Genomic DNA, 21,034 nt, shown 5'->3' on the forward strand with positions numbered 1-21,034 from the left:
TGGCAGTGGCATTGCAAGGGCTTTTCCCATCCAACATGCCAGGCTACACAGTTCAGAAGATGCTTGGAGACTGTGGCAGATGAAAGTGGTGTGTCTGCCCGCATCCCGCAGTGTGGCACACATAAACCCACTTGCTCCCTTTCACCAGACATAATTCTACAGCCTGCTTCAACTGCGCATTCCAGCGCTGTGTTACACAGTCTGCCCATGTGGTTTTATTTGCAGCTCCTGGGATTCACCGACATAGTAAGGTGATTAAATAAAATTAACATCACAGTTGGTTGTTTAGAGTTGACATTGCATGAACTATCGAATCAGTTGTAATATTTTCATTTTACATTTTAATTTTGGTCTGTATAAAATGCTTAAAAGAGTAAAAAAATTGGGGGGGTGGGGTGTTTCATTTTTCTGAGAAATAATCCTTCTTTTAAAATCGTAGAGGAAAGACATTTAGGATGTGAACATAACCCTAATGTGTCTAGACATCAGGGTCTGCAGTTTGTGGTTCCTTTGGTAGCTTGCCCTGGCTTGAAATGTCTACTCACATTTGATTCATAATTTAATTGAGTGAGTCTGTGTGCCTGTCCGTGCACTTATTTTTTGGTTGTTTATATAAGTGTGTATTTATATTTTGTTGTTCTACAGAGTGCACTATTTCTGTGTGTTTTAAATGATAAAGAATAAATAGATTAATGAATGAAATGATGACCCTGGGTTTTCTCTCCAGTAGGCTAGCACAGACACCCCAAAAAAGACACCCCAAAAACTGGATCATTTTTTTTCTGTCATTAGGGAGACCCCCTGCCATTTGCGGATTTGCTACTTCTAGTTTCAGATTTTTGCATTTGGGGGGAAACAGGGTGTTGCACCTACACACCTACATTTACTGACATATTACACATTTGTTGCATCGTTATGTAAATATATACATTAATCACTTGTTTATTTCATTATATTAAGTATCTTGTAAAACTTTTTTATTGTTTCAGTGTTGCTGTGTCCGATTGTACATGAAAACATAAATAGATGGATGCTATATTTATTGTGCACTCTATAACCAATAAGATTGTTAATACTATATACTGTATTTTTGCTAATATAGCAACATAACGACAACGGGAACAAAAATACATTCTTGAAAATAGCATAATATTCTGTGCTAACTGAGGAGAGCTAGCAAACATGTATATGCAGTCTGAGAACCTCCATTGACATGCCTGAAGGATATGGGCAATGGGACTAAAGTGTGTGTAAAATGGTAAGCATTCTGGTGCTCTCACTGTTAAACTGCATTAAGGACTGTCCCTGTTTTAAGCTTTAGACAATAACTTTTTGTCACTAAATTTTAGACCATAAACTATTGACTGAAAAACTCACATGTTTACGTTTTGTCCAGACTGAAGTTCATTGTTGGTAGTTGTAATGCCAATAAACTCAGGATTTTAGTGTATAGGCCATAACAGGAGAAGTAAGAACATCAGTTTATCTGGCTAGCTAGAATAAGGTCATTACCTTGTAATGGGTTAATTTCCAGTGTATTGAGGGTTTTGAACAGGCAGTCATTAGGACACCCTACAATCTTGCTCTGGTGGGGCATGATTGGTGAGCAATTTTGTTGAGTGATTCTGTGTTTTATTGCTCTCTGTATAACACCAGAGATGTTGAAATAAATGTAAATCTTTTAATTCAAGTAAGCACCTCCATAAATACCTAACCCTATTGGCATAACGAACATAGGCCTCATTATTGCAGTGTAACCCTATAGGCAATAGCCTATAAATAAAAAGATTTTAGTGTACAAGGCCGTAACAGAGGAAGTAAGAAAATCAATTTATCAGACTAGCTAGCTAACCTGCTAGCTGGCTAATAGAGTCTAAAATTGACTTGACTTGAGGTAGTTGATACCTACATAATAAGGCTGTCAATAAGACTGGATGAAGATCAATTGAGTGTGTTAGCCACTGATCCAGCCAAGGCACTTATTAGTTAATCGCTGGGTAATTTGCTTGGAATTTGACTGAGAAACTGGCTAGGTAATTAACCAGCTGTTAACCAGCTAATAAGGTTGAAAATCCACCAAATTGAAAAGCCAGTCAGCAGTATCAAATCAGAGCTCCATCCATCTCATTATGGGTCTGTACCACAGTGGCTGGTGATGACGTTTTTATAGACTAATGATGTAGAAAATTACAGGAGTGGTTAGACCAGCTCACTTAAGGCAGTAAAAATGGTTAGGTAAAGGGCTGAGTAAAAAATGTCCTAGACCTAGACTGCTGCTACCTTGGACCTGCTGTAGCATCCATTGCTCTGGCAGCACAGTCAAAACCTGTCAAAACACTTCAGCAACGCCAAGAACAAAACAGCCCGCCCCAGCGTGTCCATTTTTTTTTCCACATTAGTTTATTTAATTAATAAAACTCAAAAACAGATGCGAGTGTTGCACACCACTGTTGCATGGCCACGGCGGTTCCATCGGGTAGCAGATGTGCGGATATGCGGGTGAGAATGTCCAGTGCGGATGACCGTGGAGCTCGACTGTAAAAAAAGCTGCAGGGGGTGGGGAACGTTTGGACTGCGACGCCGTTTAATTTGCCAAATGGACTGCGTGCCATTTAACGCTGTTCCTGAAACCAGTCCTCAAAATCGCTCATAGTCAACTCAACAATCCCTCCGGGTCCACCTTGCTGTTAGCCAGATCACAACCTCTGTGGTATTTTTGCAGGTGTAACAATACATTGAAAAAAAAAAATCAAATTTAAAACAAAAAAAAGAGTAACATAAAAAAAAAAAACATAGCAGCAAACCATCTGTTAATTTTAACGCTTTTACATCTGTTACCTTTGTGAGATTGCTCTACTTACAGACCTCTGACGGCGTGGCCTTTCTCTGGTTTACCGTTAGTCTCGAGGGTATTTCACACTTCAGTGAACAACAGCCATCGATAAACACGGAAACGCCAGTCGCATGTCTGCGGCGACCCACATTCCTCCGAGCTAACACACCAAAAATGGTGCTGTGCCATCATCTTCTGACCGACTCTGGACCAAATCCCCACGTATAAATAGTTACAAAATATTTGTCTCCTTCACTGACCAAAAATGACATTCACATGCTCGCTGGAGATATGTATGTTCTTGAGAATGAGCATTCTAAAAATAGTGAGTTGCCTTAAATAATAATAATAATAATAATTAATAATAATAAATAATAATAAATTGGTGTTCTGTCTTTCCTTTCCTTTTTTCCCCCACAGGGCGATATTCATCAGCGACCATAAAGAAAATTAATTACAAATGAGAACAAAAAGCTTCATGCTCTTTCAGACACAAATAAGTAGTTTAAACAACTTGCATTTAACATTAACTTCGTCATCACCATCATAGTTTTCAAGTCAGTTTTTTTTTCCAACTGAGGACTTTGAAACAATACGCAAAGTACAAGTAAAGTCATTAAGAAAAATATATACATATTAAATATCTTTTGTTCTTTTGTAGCTTTTTTTTGTTTGTTTGGTTGTGTATAATACAGTCTCCGATGCTAGACAACTGGCTGGGGGCAGCTGATTTGATTATGAAGATGGGGCATTTTGTAGCATTGGAATTTTCTTATACCTTGTCCATGAGAGATTGACATCTTGTCACATTCATGATATTTTACAGATTACCCATTTATACAGCTGGATAGTTATTGAAGCAATTTAAGGTTAAGTACCTTGCTCAAGGATAGAACAGCAGTGAATAGCCAGGATTAGAACCTGAAACCTTCTGGCCCAGGTTCTCTAACCACTACATCACGCTGCTGCCCCAGCATGGGGTTGTGAGAGTCCAAATAAAGGTAGAGATGTTTCCAATTCTTTAGAGGTCTGAACAGAGTTGAGGAAACGCACAGGAATCTCAGACGAGTGAGTGTCTACACTCGTGGGTCAATTGGAGGGAAGAGGTTTTCAAAAAAAAATCTCTTTTAGTCAGAATATTCACAGCTTAGCCCGCTGACTTACCCCCACATACGTCACTTTTTTGTTTTTTGTTTTTTTTGTTTTTTGTTTTGTTTTCATTCTTCATTTCAAACACCATGCTGAAACGTCACAACTGTGTTGCTAGTCTGTTATTGGCTGGATGGAGGAGTGGGGGGGTGGAGCAAGGGGCGGGGTTAAAAGACTGCTCAAATAAGGAAGTTTCTATGTGGTGCATGTAGACGGCCAAGGGGTGGTGACGGAGAGGGTGAGATTAATAGAGAAAGGGGTAGAGCGTGCAGAGGACATGATGAGAGAGATTCGGGAAAACAGAGGGAGGAGACAGATAGAGGAGGAGGAGATAAGCAGGTATTTAGTATTCATCCTGGTCAAAATGTGGCTGTTCGTCGATGTCCTCGTCGTCTGGCGGCGCAAAGCCATCCTGGAACATAAAAAATTACACATCAGTCATGCAGCTGAAGAGCCATAGCGCTTTGATTGGCTCCTACTCCGCCCTCTCCAGAACAATCCTGAGAAATGACTTTGCTGAATTTATTTTATTACCTCATGTTACACTATATTTTGGAATATATGGAATTGTGCATTACATACTATCCTGTATGCATTACAGTTACTGATATGAAAGTGGAGATAATTAATACATTTTCAAATTTAGGCATCATACTGTGACCTGTATCAAATATAAATTCGTTAAAATTTTGGTGTTATGTATTCTGACATGTACTTTTTTGCGAGGGAGAAAAGAGCCCCATTGGTATGTTAAATATAGTTTATTTGGGATGACAGGAAGTTGAGCACATCTGGTGTTCCCTCAGTCCCTGTGTTATTTTTGCCTTTTATGTCATTTCCCATTCAAGGCAGATTCCGAGTGGTTTTCTTGTTTGTTTTGGCTAAGCTTGACTTTGGCTCTCTAGTCCTCCCTGTCTACTGTGTGTGTGTGTGTGTGTGTGTGTGTGTGTGTGTGTGTGTGTGTGTGTGTGTGTGTGTGTGTGCATTAGTATGCCTGTGTGCAGGGGCACGGATGAAAACTGTGGTTATGACAGAGACTGGTAGTATTTATATAGCCCAATCCATATTATTAACCTTTTTGTTTCTTTTTAACTGTGTAGATGTGCAAAAAGAGGTGTGCCTGGTTTTAATTCTGGCTGAAACTGATGTCCTATAGATGCAGACTATTCCACACAGCCGTATACTTTAAACGAACTGCTACACTTACCATGGGCTCTTGCAAATCACAAGAGGGAGTATAACATTCTGAAGGCTGAAGCTGTTCAGTGAGTATAGCTCCTTTGAATATGTTCTGGGTGTGTAGTACCTTCAGAAATAAAACATTTTTTTTTCTGCCGTCTGTGTTCAGTTTGACATGCTGGTAAGGGTGGTAGGTACCTCTGTGGCGTACAGAATGTCGATGATCTTGGTGATGATGGGGTTGTTCTCGCTTTCGTGTTCCTGGCAGATCAGCTCGATGTCTCGTAGCTTGCTGAAGTAGAAGTCTCTCTCCTTCTCCAGCCCATCCACTGTGAGTTTCAGCTCCATTAGCTGCGGAATGGTGAACAGCATTAAGAAACAGCCAGGTACTCTGCATTTTTTGACACGTGGCAAAAAGAGATGGATGAGTTAATCTCATGGCAATGTTAAGTTATTCCATGTACCTGCTTCATTTATGTAAAGGTGAAACAGCACATCTATTATTATATCTGAAATTTGGAAATATCGGAAATTTGGTGAAATGTAATGCTACATCTCAAGGTGGTCAATCACACCAAATGTGATAATGGAATTACAATACACTAAGAATTTAAAAAATATGGTACAGAGTGCTAATTTAATGCATGACTTGGAGACAAATTTACTTCTGACAAAATTAAAGAGTGCATGTAATGGAAATGGAATCTGAAATAATCTCAGAGTGTTTTATAACGGCTCCCCCTATGGGATGGAGGGTGAACTGCACCAGATGTCATTACCCAGGCGCTCCTACAGGCTGTGCCCTCCTGTCAGCCTTCTCGGCAGACTCTACCTGCTGATTGAGCTCCATAATCTCGGCGTCACTGCCCCCGTTGCGGGCCACGGGCGGGTTCTTCCTCATGCCTGTGGAAGGGGTGGAGTTGAGGGCCCTCTGTGGGGTGGGCATGTTCTTGGGCACTGTCGGGGATGTCCGCTGAGGCAGTCCTGCGGGCAGCACAATGTCAGTGGTTACTGTGCTGCCTGGTTAGCTGTCAACAGCCGCCAGTGCAATGTGATTACCATCATAACCACAGGTTTCTCTGCTGCCTGGTTGTCATAACAGCTCTTCACGACATACACAGTGCCCCTGCAGTTCTCCTGGAGTTAAAACAAATTACTCCTCAAGTTTGTACGAAAAAAAGTATTCCAATTTTGAATGTTTATTACCTACTGTAAATGCAGCCACTATTTATAACTTTTTTTTTCAACCCTTAGGCCCTTAGATTTGCGGGAAATGTAGTTCACCTGGATTGGGGGCCGGGGTCATGTCCTGGCCCTGCCTCGCCAGCAGGGGGTCGTACTCCTTGCCGTCGTAGTTGGCGTCGAAGAACTTCTTGAACCATTGCACAAATTCAAAGTTGTCCTGGAACTTTCCTTTCACAAGCTTCTCTACAGGAATAATCTGCGAACACAACAAAGAACCCAGGCTTCCGCTCAGCCTAAACGCAATGCACTCATCCCTTAACTTCTGAGGGGGGCCACAAAACAAGAGGAAGAACCATACTGAAGATAGTAAATGAGCTACATTAGGTGCTTTTCCCAATTAGTCCTTTCCCCAAAGAGAGCCAGCTTTACATACCAGCATGACACTTTTTAAGAAAAGAGTGGGAGTGCTAACTGGCTTAGCTTGTGCAAGGCAATTCCACCGTCGTCAACAACATGAACTGTCCAGGGAAACCAATCACAGCCAGAATGTGTCTTCGATGAGTGTCTGAATAAGTGTTTGAAACCGGGTTTGAAACCAGTCAAGGAATGAGATGATAGCAAGTCTTTGATATTCACAATGCAGGAACCGGCTCCATATTTTACCTGCGACAGCACGGCACATCGTGAATTACCCTGAAAAAGTGGTTCACGGGGTCACCCGCGCGGCCTGGCTGAGTAGCCGTGAGTGACGGCCTGGGACACTCACTTTGTCCACGCTCATCCTCTTGAAGGCGGCCTGCAGCACTTTGAAGTTGTGAATGTACTCGTGCTCCAGCCGGGCCTGGAACTTGACCTTCTTCAGCAGGACGCAGCCGGGAAACAGCATGTCCATGAACTGGCAGTACGCTGCCCCTGTGGGACGGAGGAACACAGAGAGCCGGCTGACACCTGCGCTAATCCCACTGAGAATACTCATTTTAATACTTAAAATGAGTAAATAATTATTAGAAAATAATTTAATTTAAAATAATTGTTTTTAAAATAATAGTTTAAAATAGTGATTTGTAAAATAACGATCATTTTTAAAAATTACTTATAAATAGTGAGCAATAATTTAAAACAATTATTTATAAATAATAATGACCCATATAAATGTTTAATATTACAGTCAGGTGTGAAATAAGTGCTGTTTGCAATGACCCAAACACCTGTGATAATTTTTCATGAAGGCCGACCACACAGGTTGAGGTGCAGCGTTGCGGGGGGGAGGGTGGTGCTCGGAGATGGCCATACCTGAACACAGCTGCTCGATCTTGGTGTAGCTGAGCTGCAGGGAGTCGTTGACCCATGCCAGCATATCGTGTCGACTCAGGTTATCGATGGTCACAGACGTGGAGTACACGTTCACAGCCATCCCCCAGCTACGACGCAATGGGAGAGCCAATCAGTGGTGGCTTTGATAACACGCCTTCCACAAATCACTGAAACTAACATCTACATCACAGGCATGAACACTGCATTGCATTCATTTAGTTCCAGCATAAGTGAACAAAAGTGTATCAACCTGACTGTGTGAACCTGAATATTTAAAACCAGCACCCATCAACACAGCAGTTCTTTGTATTAAAGTTTAATTAGTTGTAAACCCCAGACATGTGCCTCCATGGAAGTCATAATTATATTCAATTTCATTATTTTGACAGAAGAAATATAGGTTGTACAAAGTCACTTCAGTCATGCCAGATAGCTATGTTCAAACAGTGTGCAATATTTTCAAACTATGTTCTATTATATGTCGAAGCAAATCACATTTATTATAAAAGGCATAACTGTCAATTTGATGTTGTTTTATGTATACACTGTAGAATATACATGTATTGCAGAATGATATACCTTAAAGAATTATATTCTATATTACAGGCAAAACACTGCACACAAGAAAGTGGCAAAAAATATAACCCTGAAAAGAGGAAACCTCATGAGACTAGTGTCATGAAAATGAACCAAAACAACAGCAAGTTCTAACCAGACAGTTTCACTCCCTTTGGTCTACATGCTAACCACATCCACACAAGCCACTACTAGTATACCTGTTCCACACATGCTCTTGGTACCCAAATGCTGTGTAATTAATCATACCTCTCTAATTAGTCATACCTCATCAATGCCATCACTGCTGAGATGAATGCTCATATTTACTCATGATTAATATGTGTCTGTCAGTGTTCTTCGGATAGTCCCGCTGATTACCATCGGCACGGCAACACCCCTGACCTCACTACGGGGTGTAATCTCCATTTACCCACGGCATGGATCTTTATTTCTTCCATGTCACCGCTGATTAGACTGATGAATTTATTCATGTGGTTAATATTCATCTTTCGGCATTCTCCACGCACTGATTATTCCGTGCTAGCGGCGCTGCGAATGCTACGCTAATGATGTTTGCTTGTGTCAGTGTTTTACAGTGGCTGGGTGGGTATGAGGGCTCATACTAAGGCAAACTGGACTTTTAAGCTCAAAGCTGCAGCTTAGGGCACTGCAGTAACATCCTTGAGCCAGGCTCTCAGGAATTATCCATATGTATAAATGGAAAATATATAAAATGTAAAAAAAAAAAAAAATGCCAGCAGCCACATCAGCCTATATACAGCTGATGCTAAGTGCTGTTCAGCTTCATTAATACACTAATTAAAGGGAGACCCCCTAGGGCAGCCCATTGCTGCAGGAATAGTGTTGGGAGGCCAATATGGGGCGGTCGTCCCTGTGTATCAGGATGAAAAATCAATGCCCGGAGCAGTGAGAGGAACACCGTGCTGTAGGAGGTGCTGTCTCTTTGATGAGTCATGCCCAGGACCTGATGCACCGTGGTAATTAAAGAACCCATAGCACTTGGCAGGTGTTTCCAAAGGGTCCTAACCAATCAGGCTCCCATACCAGCCACCGAGTTCCCCAATTTAATCGGCTGAATAAATGTATGCCTATCTTATCTTGTTACAGCTGCTGGGCACCACCCTGGTGGATGCCACACACTGGTGGAAGTCAAAAGAGTTACCTCGCCTGCCCCAAACACGCACCCACTACAGCTGAGCCACTCAAGATCCTTGAGAAGACGCAATATATATGCAAATAAGCCCAGCTGGAGAAGGCCGACCGGAAAGCAGATAAATGACTGAACCGCGCTGTGGCTTCATATTCGTACTAATACCGGGCTGCAAAACGGGGCCAAGTTTGTCACAAGGGCAGAGGTAAGAATAGGCCTCACAGGCCTTTTTAATACTGCCTCCTTATCTGTGCATCCAGTGTAGTAAAGATGAGGTTGCATGGAGCCGGCCCGCGAGGGCAGGCCGGGGAGAGGGGATACAGAACACTGAGGAATGAACGCAAATTACCGATAAATCGATAAGCGAATCCTTCCAATTTACCCGCCAGAAAAGGTAAGACAGGTAAGTCAGAGTGAATGACTCTGAATGACATTATTGCTTTTAAAGCAATAAAATAATGTGAAATATAGTATGCCACCCCACCCCGATAATAATATTACCTTTGTAGAGAGTGTCTTGGAGTGATCTGTTGTAATGTTTGCTTCCTGTAGGTACAGGTGGAACCTGAAAGAAGCAAAAATGCAAAAAAAAGCCTTAGGGGAAAACAATATGCATTCATATTGGATGTAATATTGTGAAATTTACACTGTGCTTCACAAGTAGGCTCTTTTAAATAATGTCCATAAGAAAACAGCAGAATAGGCCCAACCGGTGAGAGAAAGCTAACTCATAATGGTAATAACTGCTCTGCACAAATTCAATTGAGATTGTGGTAACGCTGTTTTTCTCTATATTAATAAACAGCTACTTAAGCATTAAATCCTTTACTGTTTATCTGGGGCAGAATGTTTGTATCCAAGGCAACATTACATATTACCCACAGCAATACAATTTGCCTCAGCTAAAAACACAGCAAGACTGACAGGGCTTTAGCGTAAGGCATCTACTGTAAGTATTCGTGCTCGTACATCGTGTCTTAAAAAACACAGAACAGCAGAACATTCCGGAGGTGTCAATGAAAAACGTTGACGTTAAAAGGTCCAAAATGGATGTGGAAGGTGGTCAAACCAATCTGCATGTCCATTTAGAGCCTATTATCTCAGCGTTTCGCATCTTAGCTCCTGGGTCATGTTGCCTTTAGTTGAGGATGAAACATTATTAAAACACCTGATTTCATACTTTTGTAACAATGAGTTCATGCCCCAAAGTAATTTAAATGCATTATTCACAAGAAAAACTCATACATTTGAATAATAAGAGCATTTTAAATAGGAGACAATTCCAACAGGAGACCTGCGTAAATGATTCTGAACAGGATATCGCAATTTCCTCTCTCTGTTTTCTGCGAAAAAATATATCGGATGAAAACCTCATAATTCTTGAGCCAAAAGTAGCGGTAAAGTACAGGCGAGCTGTGTAAACTGCCCTGGGTGAATTATCACATTGAGACGAATGAGGAGGGTAAAGATGCTGTTTCTAAGAGACTAATGCATGGGGAAGAGGATTTCACTGGATGTGTCTGTGCACAAATCAAAGAAAATATATAACATCTTCATAGACACATGCATGCCCACCACTTATATGAATCACATTAATATTATTTGAAACAAAAACTTGCCTCCTGTCTGAAACTATGGAAAAGCCACCACAGACAGAAACATATACCACCAAAAATAGATGAGATATAGCCAAATGATCCCAATGCTTCTTATAACAGCTAAATCTCACATCCTCTAAAACCGACCAGCAATCCAGTGATTGCATCCAGTCAACTCTGATTTACTTGTTAACACACAAAGAACACCAAGATCATGATGTCTCACTCTCGGTTATGTGGTTCAACAGTTGCAAAAACAATACGTAGTGCATTTACAGCCAGTGCAATGAGTGATAACAGAGTGGAAGTCTGACAGTAAAATGGTCTAGAAGGCATATCATTGCAGTCCTGATTGTAATAGACATGCTTATTAAACACAAGCAAAAAGAAAATCAATCTGATCTCAGAGCTATACGAGTCAATAATGTTGAATATCCTAGCTTAAGAAAAGACTGTAATGTAGATTTCTTGATCTAGTGAATAACAGGCTGATTAAATAAAGGCCCATATCTGGATAACATTCATTAAATACAAGGATATAATGAATCGAACGGTTTAATTTAAATACTAAACTTAATAGAAAACAAGAGGGTAACATACATGCTTACAAAACTTCACATGTCAAACCTATGAGGAAGAACAGTAAAAATGACCTTTTCTTCAAGGATCTGCTCCTGCCTGAAATAATTTAAAACCTAAATGCTTAGAGAACTCCATTAGCGTTAATGAAGTTTCATTCTCAAGGCTATTAACTCTTATTCGATTGGGTGGAAGTTCCTGACACTAGAATAATGATAGACACTGCTATCATCTTAAAGAAGGGAAGAGGTCTTAAGCTGTGTGGGCTTTACAGGCTGATTGCATTACTTAATGTGGATGTTAAAACACTGGCAAAGCACTGGGACTGTGGTTTCAAAAGGTAATAAAAAAGAACTGTTGGCCAAAACAAGATGCAGTACCTAAATCATTAGTGTACTCTTTGCCTCCTGGTTTTGATGGATGCTGAAAAGCTTTGAGTGGAATGGGAACGCGTGTTTATTGTTGTAAACACAGCCCATTTGTTAAACTTAGTGTGCCAAAATGGAATAAAAGACGCAATCCGAACAAATGTCCCAGTGTTTCTGTTAATACTGGAGTGTGAGGCACTTTGAAAAACCCATTTAAGATATTCAACCCTGTGAAATGAATATTTAAAATCAAAACAATGCTTTCCAAAAGACAGAGCCCTTCACAGTCCTTTTGTGATATCTCTCTGCAACAAATCAGAGAAATGTTTCAGAGAGCGAACCAATAATACTGTCCAAAGTGTTTTAATATATTTCATTTTAGTGCAGTACTTCTGTGAGGATTTCCTGTTTTGGAAAGCATTTCACTTTCTAATATATCTATCAGCAAAGAATCTGACAAATGCATTTTTCTCAAATTCACAGGGCTTTAACTTGCATACTGTGGGTATGCATACTTGAAGTATAGGTGAATAAAAATTTGGCAGAGAAGCCACTACTGAATTTTTAAAATAAAATTCTCATTTAGGAACTCCTCCTCAGTGCTTCAGGCACTATCCAAACATACTGTGCATACTGTACGTGCTTCTTGAAAGCAACTGGTACAACAGATATATCTTTGTCCAATTATCAGGCAGAAATTAATTTTCATGAGTGTACAGGGATAATCCTGACGTCCTCCTCACATCATTAAATTACACTGCATTACTGTCATTTAGCAGACTCTTTATCCAGAGCGACTTACATAGGTAACAATTTTACATGTTATCCATTTATACAGCTGAATATTTACTGAGGAAATTTTGGGTTAAGTACCTTGCCCAAGGGTATGACAGCAGTACCCCAATAGGGAATCAAACCAGCAACCTTTCGGTTACGGGTCCTGCTGATTACCACTTTGCAAAACTGCTGCACACACTATGATGTGTACCATTCGTCATAGAGTAGTATTCAACTTCACATTCCTAGCTGGCCAGGAAATCAATCTTCATTAACTTGGTTGGGTATGATCCTCCTCCCTCATTTTTTTGCATGGGTAATCCCTGTTTACTGATTTTGTAATGACAGACAGGGCCGGATTTGTGTGAAGAGGTAAAGCCTGGTCATTTGTATGACTGCGGAGTGAGGACCCGAACAGCAGACATTGATCTTGCAGGGGGCCTACCCAAGAAAGCAGCGTGAATAATTCATGGGTGACGATCTGGATACACGTCATGTGTGCCCTTGTGACACTGCAGTGTAATAATGGTGTAAGATGGGCCAGTGATCCCACAGTCCTGTTAGAATATTATATTAAAAAACATTCATAGCAAGAGGTGAATAACCATACTCTGGAAGTGGTGATGCATTTAATGCGCGTGTTTGTTGTTTAAATGGTGATAAAATGCAAAAGTGCACCCAGACCAAATAGAGAGCACATGAACAGGAGGCCATCTCCTTTCACAATATGCATATTTGAAGAATATCAATGTATGAAATATTCTTAAATATTCAACAATATATGCACAAAATAACATTGATGTCATAAATTTGGAAAAACCTGATATGTTTATACATAATACTATATTTGTCATATATTTTGGAATATTTTCCTCATATTACACATTACTGTATACTTTAACTTATTGTCCACTGAAAACAAGACCCTCAACCCAGAAAAATGGAAAATGGGAACAAGACCGAATCAGCCACATAATTACATTCACCTTGTATATTCAAGGATAAACACCTTCCTAGATGTTGTGCAACGGACTCTATACCACATTACCGAACAAGATACAGTTTGAGGACATGAAACCATTTTAAACTGACATGCCTTTTTAGAGGTCATCTGTTTCAGTTCAGTTTAGTAAAAACTGTCTTAATGGGGCATGGTACAAAGATTAATGGCTGGCATGTCACAGAGATTCAGTGTTTATTTTGATTATATACGGATGATATAGCAGGCCTACATCACGTCCTGAGGCTCCTGTTCTGCTCATTCTATATACCCTAACCATAAGACAATGATTAATCTTTCACATAATATAATACTCTAATGCAAAAAAAATGATTTATATAATGTAGAATGCCTGTGCCACACCAGTGAAAGAAAATGATTCCATTATCATTCGTTAAAGTGTACATAAAAGGGGTCCTACATGTATCAAAAACTGTAGAGATATAAATTATGAATCATGTTCCAGTAGAAATGATTGCAAATTATTATTGGCATTAATGCTAAGCGTAAATGAAAAGTTTCTGATTGTGAAAGCATGCTTTCCTTGGAGTTGATTCACCTGCATGAGGTACAAGGTTTCAGAAATACTTCGCATCTATGCAGTAAACATGTTTCCCCACATCTTCCATTTGAGCGTATTTTAACAAACTGCACCTTACTAAAACCACTGCACTCTGCCTTAGGTACTACAACACCAAATATGAGACAATTTTACAGTCTAAGGTTTGAGTTGTGGTTTTTAAACAGTGGTATAGTTATTGAGACTGCCAAGCCTGTTCAAGTCTTCAGGGAAGAACCCTCTTCCGCTGTGCAACAATACCCCTTGTCCTGATATAACTGTTACATCAATTACAACGTATGAATTAATGGCTCATGGGAATGATTAATTAACTAAAGCCTTTATATGTTATATGTAAAATGTTAAAATTATATATAACTATTTGTTTTATTTCATTTTTAGTGAGTTGTTTTTTCTCTTCACGCACAAGATTCACTTACCTCCGATTGGCTCCGACGAGTCACATGGGTACCTGGCCTAATCAGACGAGTCTGCACCTTGTGCACAAAGAGAAAGAACAGCACACTCTGCCCTGAACGTGGCGTGAAAAATCACACTGGCATGTCATCAACAGCAGGTCAGCCTCACAACTGCGACGGCAAAGGTCTATATTGGTTGTGCCTGTTAATAAAATCAAACAAGAGACGTCGTGTGACTACATTTGAGTGGTTATTTTCTATGCCATACCAGTGTTTGGCTTAAGTCCCCTCTTAAAGGGTCCATTCACACACCTTCGCTGTTACGTGTTTGTTCACAGTAGCACATGTTTTAGAAACACGTGTGCACGGGCAGAAGTCACCCACACTTTGGATGACCATGAGAGCTGGACTAAAGGGAGTGCTTAGTAACACTATTGCTTGGGTCACATCTGGCTGTGCCTTCATTGATAGTGAGGGATTATAACAGGCTCATTAATGATGGGATTCCATGAGGTTTCATAAAACAATCAAAGATATTGTGTATAGACCTAAACCTGTTACTCAATGAAAACTGGTAGCTCAATTCTCACATATTTCTTATTGATAAACTTCAGAGTGAAAAAAAAAAAACTGCCTGGGTTTTTTTATATTTAGTCCCCAAATGAAATTATACTTTTGGGTATTAGGTAGCCAGAAAGCTGGTTTTATCATGGCCCTTCCACAATGGTCTACTGTGCAACTACTACTAGAATTTAGATATTCTAACTGATCAAGCACATCATTGTTCGTTAGCATATTAAGCGCTAGTAACAAGCTATTTTCCTACCTGCTTCTAGCAAGACCAACAGCAACTTGAAACTGCATAAAGGCATTGTGTGAACAAGCCCAAGTGCTTCAACTTGTGACCTACACATGATGCACAGGGTTCTGCTCTGGGTGGGGTCAGTGTGCTGGGTGTTGATTGGACAAGACACACACAGAAAACTCCCTGTTTAAATTTACCCCTGGCTGTTTAATTCCTGCACAGGGCGTGGCAAAATCGAATAACCGGGCGGACTCATGGACTGTCCTCCCACAGGAGCTGGGAGGCTAAAACGGAGCATTTGGCAAGACTTGTCCTATTTTACTCATTTATGCCACATCCATTCTGATCCCTCCCCTAAGACACAGTAAGCCAATAATGGTACCAGGCAACACCCATGCTGGATACTGATAAACTCTAGGTACATATGTGTGCCTATGTTTAAGGCCGCCCCTGTCCAAGGTGCTGAAAGCCCCCAGGTTTGGGGAGGCAGCAGGGACAGCACCAAAAAGCATCCCATACCTCCCCTCCCGGCATCATTTAAAGAGGCATTCAGATTCTGAAGCAGCATTTTTGTGTATTTAGCTGACTATCAAATGTGTGATGGTATGTAAGTGTGGATAAAAACTAACGGTTCTAAAAGTTAAATTGACCTCTTCTTTGAGTTCACTCATATCTTGCACCCCACACATTTCCTGCCTTTGATGTTTTTGGGGAATTGTTGTATATTCCTTTTTCAAATGCAACATTGAAATATTGTAGTGTTACAAAACCACATCACATAAAACAGATATTTCACTGCTCAACCAGACGATTTGGCACCTTTCATGAGTAGGACCCATTTAACTAACATATTTTTGTTAAACGAATTCTAATCTACGTAGGCTAAGCCCCCCTCACTTCGGCTTCACGCAGTGCTACGTTTATGCTAACGCTTCATGAAAGTGAAAACTATACATGACGATCAAGTTTCTGCAGCAACAACAGAAAGTCGAAAGAAAGCAGCACCGTCAAATTTCGTACGAGTGTTGCTGTGTCAACCGCAATTCTCTGATATTGATTGCGCTGCAGATTAATTTCACACGGCATGGGATACCCGGCTCTGACACGTTACGTCACTACAAGCATATACTCTTATTTCCATACCTTGTGAGGCTCTTGTGAGGCTCATGCGAGCGCCACAGTGCCGGATGTGACGGGGGCAGCTGAGTCGCAATCAATCATTTCCTTCTTTTCCAGACTATTACCCAGTAATTATTGCCACTGGCCAGTAAAACCAAAATATTGATCCTCCGAAGCTTTGGCTAATATCCTGCAAATTAGGAAATTAACTGGCTGCAATCACACGCGAAAGTCTCTGAAGACAAATGACAATTTGATGCCACTATAAATAGGCCCGTGTTCAATCTAACCGCAATGCGCTTTATCCTTCATTTAAGCATTTTTAACAGTTACATTTCTCCGTTACCGTTACGGAATGCGCGACCAAAGGAATTGATGAAAATGTCTTGTCAATGTCTCATGTCAATGTCTTGTCAAATGCAAACACTTCTCCAGTCAAAGTTAAGGACGACGCGCGCCGTGATTAGACATAATATGACTTCAGTGCTATTCAACTTCAAACCGTGTAATTACGTCTTCGCGTCATATCCAGAAATTAAATTTGAATTCAATGCGCGTACAAAATAGGCTAATACACACCCATTACCTGATAATACCCGTTTAGCGAATGCATGTTGCGGCAACAGCACTTAACTAAAAATGTAGCCTGTCCCCTTTTGTGCTGAATAGCTCGCTTTGAAGTTGCACGCAGAATATGAGTTCGTGATTTAACTTTGATTTGTCAACTAACAAGCTATTGTAAAATCTGAAATTGCGCGGTGTCATCAATACAGCGACGGAGCGATGTAGGGTAGGACGGGGAGTCTCTAAATCAATCTATTCCTATGCGCGATCCTACAAGCCCTAATGTTAGCCATAGGCCTCCGCATTACAACCAAATCCCCACCTGACTTGAAAATGTTGTGCACACGGTCGGAAAAAAAGTCTATTCATACAGACTCCCCAAAGGTAGCTAGCCCTAAATTGAAATAGATTTAAAACATACGCATCGAAAATGTTAAAAATGTGCCGTGAATAATACGGCGCACGGGGGTGAAATTCACCTGCGCACAAAAATGTAACGTTACAATGACGCCTCTATACCGACCCCCCCTGCAGGCCTCACTGGTTATCTCATACAACGGAGACAGCGTTATCCCCTGAGCAAGCACATATTTTTCATTGACTGTAAACCGGCGATTTCTGCCTTAGAATGGCCAAGCGCCGTCACCTGCCATATTTGCACGGTGCACTGATATAGACATGTTGACGTTTTTTTTGCGGATTTATCCCACTTACTGCGTTCCAGACGCTTCCCCGTCCTCCGTTGTTCTCCAGTTAGCAGTACTCCTTATGCGTAGCCCTACAGTCGCCGCTGCCGTTGCTAGCTCCTGCGCGCTGTAGAGGCTGGGAAGCCGCTCGTCCCGGTTGCCAGATGACTACACGTAAAAATCCCCCTATTGGTGAAAGAATCTCTCTCATATTTCGTCGTGCTTTTTAAGGACAGGATCGGTGACCCTGCGCGCGGAGTGCAAGGGTTGCTTTTGGTTTATCCTCGTGCAGTTGGTGAAATAACGAAACACAGTAGGCCAAAAAGGAAAAGTAAGGAAAAAAGATTGAATATAATCCGGATGATATACCACAAAAACTGAAACGTTCTTGCAATATACATCTGTGACCCAGGTGGAAATGGCTAGGCCCTGTCTCTCCAGAACTTTCCTGCCAGTTCAGTCATCGAAAGTATATTCTCAACCAGGTTTCACACTATAATCCAATTATTGTTGTCTTCATCTCTTAACTACAGAGACCTCACTTTCTTTTATAACATTATCACTATTCCTTCCGCTATATGAGAAGGGGATTCAGCACCAAATGGCTTGATTCGTTTAGCACGACAAAATGCCATGTTTGGCAGTATAGGCAAGAAGTCATAATAATAAATAAAATGGCATTTTGCTGTGTTAAACAAAATTGTGTTCAAAGCCTTTTTGGAACACAAGGAATTTATTTTTGGGACATGCTACATCAATGTGTGTGGAAATATGTGGAAATCTTAATTACTGATTGCTCCTTAAACCAGGGACACATGTATGCTAGAGGTCTCCAGCAAAAGAATACCTTTGAATACGTTCAATTAAAAAATGCTACACGGTACAATGGTTGGTGATTGTTCAGTCAATAATATTACTGATGCTTGTGCTGGTCGTGTTTTTATGTAGCAGAGTAAAGTAAAGTCGTGTTTTTATGTAGCAGAGTAAAGTAACTGTGAAATGTGTATGTAATACAGTTTTGTAGTACATTATTAAAAACATCGTTTATTTCTGTGTGTATTTTGACAGGGATCCCTGAAGTTAAATATTTTTCCTAATTCATCTAGCCATGAAATTTGACCACGATATTCTCCAAAAATGATGGAAAAAAAGTAGTCTGGCAACCCTTTCAGAAAATGACGAATTTCTACCCGTTCAGGCAACCCCGCTGCTACGCTTCAACGTGCCCTGGCAAAATGCGCCTGCGCTCTTGCTGGGAATTGATGAGGGGGATTTGCGATCGGTCGGTGTGAGCCACGGAATGCCGGTTCGTTCGAAGTGACGAGTTGGGAGGTTATGCGGTTTTCCGTGTGGAGTTTCAGAACAAAAATGGCTATATGGCTAGCGAGGTTCATTTTTTTACATCACAACACAGGAGGGTGCTGCAGCAGGAACGAGCAAACGTCATCTTTTAAACCACGCTGCAGCACGCCTCCGCGTCTAGACAACGATTTCGCTAGCAAATAATCGATTGTTAAACACTTCAGAACACGCAGAGCTGCAGACGAGCTGAGTTTGCTAAATTCAGGATGTGGGGAAAGCCTTTTTTGTTTGTTTTTATTGGCAAGCATCACTAACTGTCAAAGTAGTTTGCCAAAAGTTAGAACTCCTGTTTTAGTCATTAGACATGTGTAGGAATACGCAGCAACTTAACTTAATGCAACTTAACATCCAAGTCCCTGACTATTAACAATTCAGCTTTGACATCCTTCAGATTTAAGCAAGACTCAACTTCCTTATAACAGATAGTCCAGCCTTGTAATACTGTATAGACCTACAAGTTAACTATATGTATTATATGATTTTGATCTGTGGTGTTATTTTTGTGCATTTATTGTTCCAATTTAAGGGTATTTGACAACATAATCATTCATCATTTTAGAATTTTTTTAGTCTAAATTATTATTTTATTTATGATATATATATATATATATTTTTTTTTTTCATGTTTCTGTTAACACTGTGAAGCATTCTTAAATACAACACAGATAAAACAACCTTTAACTTAGGCTATAAAAGATGCAGATAGTATGAGTGCCTTTGAGTGCATTCCAATATATGAATGATGGTGCTCTTTGATGATGACACAGTCATGTTTTCAAGACAGGAGGAAGGGCTGCATAGTGGTTATTTGGGATATTCTTTTTATCTGAGCAGTGCAATGGACTGGACTGTAGATGGATATGGTCTGTTCAGAGCTGTTGCTTTGTGAAAATGAATGGGCTTTAGCTTATTTAGATCAGTTACTCTGAACTCTTATTTAGAATTGACACTGTAATGGGCAGGACTGCCATCTGCTGTCGATTACTGGCTCATAAACCACTACAGACAAGCACAATAATTCCGTCAAATCACTGAAGTGCTGACTGACAACAGAGAAAGCTCCTCTGATTCAGTGGTTCATAGCAGCTCAACAGTTTATTTAACTCACTGGTAATTGCTATCAAAATTCGCTAAAATGAAAGCAATTGAGTACCCAAAATTAAACTGGATATGCTGTACTTCCATAACCTGTACGTGGAGGTACGTAAATGCACATCCAACACGTTCTCTATAGCATGTCCGGGCCACTAGAATTTTGCCAATTTACGGACTTCAAGATTTTCAAATCGAACAACGCCCGTTCCCACTGAGCTTGTGAGGTTTTTTCAGCTTCACCTCAATACAGTCGATATACTGGCTAGCTTCCTCTAATGGACTCATAGCAACACGGGGCACTAGTGAATATAGTGAACATAGAACTAGTTAGCATATTCGTAGTGAATTCACCATCATAATGTACCTATCTCGCCAGCTAATATTCCTTCATTACAGAATTTCCAGTTGATGCACGCCGATAACAATTTTTACAGTTAAGCATGACAAGACCCACAGTCGCTCCATGTCTACAGCTCTCTCCTGCAGCCGTTGAACGCTCATCCCCAAATGTAGTTATTTTCATCCAGTGGGTGGCGCTGCTTAGTCACGGACATCAGTTTGAAGCAGGTCCTGCGCAGGCGCACAGATCTCTATGTTAATAATGCTGGACACCGATGGTTAATGCATTTGTGTGGTGGGTACCTTATAAAGATCAGTCAGTCCACGCATCGTCTGGCCGAACCTAATTCCAGTCAACATGCTGTATTACTTGGC

General features: G+C 40.6%; 1 protein-coding gene across 3 annotated transcripts; it reads right to left on the bottom strand.

Annotated features, from left to right (window-relative positions):
• Nucleotides 1–3,484: 3,484 nt before the first annotated feature.
• On the bottom strand, nt 3,485–17,998 carry LOC118786889 (microtubule-associated protein RP/EB family member 3-like). Of its 3 annotated transcripts, XM_036542237.1 has the most exons (9): nt 17,892–17,967; nt 14,711–14,767; nt 9,891–9,954; nt 7,640–7,767; nt 7,113–7,258; nt 6,446–6,602; nt 5,994–6,145; nt 5,360–5,512; nt 3,485–4,394 (listed from the first exon to the last, which is right to left on the bottom strand). In XM_036542237.1, exons 4-9 carry the CDS (start codon nt 7,758–7,760, stop codon nt 4,326–4,328), a joined length of 798 nt encoding a protein of 265 aa, XP_036398130.1. In that variant the 5' UTR covers nt 7,761–7,767; nt 9,891–9,954; nt 14,711–14,767; nt 17,892–17,967; the 3' UTR covers nt 3,485–4,325. The 3 variants fall into 3 exon arrangements, with proteins under 3 accessions (XP_036398130.1, XP_036398129.1, XP_036398131.1); XM_036542236.1 differs by lacking the exon at nt 14,711–14,767; XM_036542238.1 differs by lacking the exons at nt 9,891–9,954; nt 14,711–14,767 and having other exon boundaries at nt 17,892–17,998.
• Between the last annotated feature and the right edge of the window lie 3,036 nt (nt 17,999–21,034).

The sequence above is a fragment of the Megalops cyprinoides genome, chromosome 12 (genome assembly GCF_013368585.1).
Source record: "Megalops cyprinoides isolate fMegCyp1 chromosome 12, fMegCyp1.pri, whole genome shotgun sequence".
Classification (NCBI taxonomy): Eukaryota; Metazoa; Chordata; class Actinopteri; order Elopiformes; family Megalopidae; genus Megalops; species Megalops cyprinoides.

Bases quoted from the DNA above. Each gene is read 5' to 3' on its own strand.
- LOC118786889 (XM_036542238.1), bottom strand. From the start codon at position 7,760: ATGGCTGTGAACGTGTACTCCACGTCTGTGACCATCGATAACCTGAGT. The intron at 6,146-6,445 runs GTGAACTACATT...TGCTGCCCGCAG, and splicing joins GACCCCGGCCCCCAATCCAG to GACTGCCTCAGCGGACATCC. The intron at 4,395-5,359 runs GTACCTACCACC...TTTATGTTCCAG, and splicing joins ACATTCTGTACGCCACAGAG to GATGGCTTTGCGCCGCCAGA.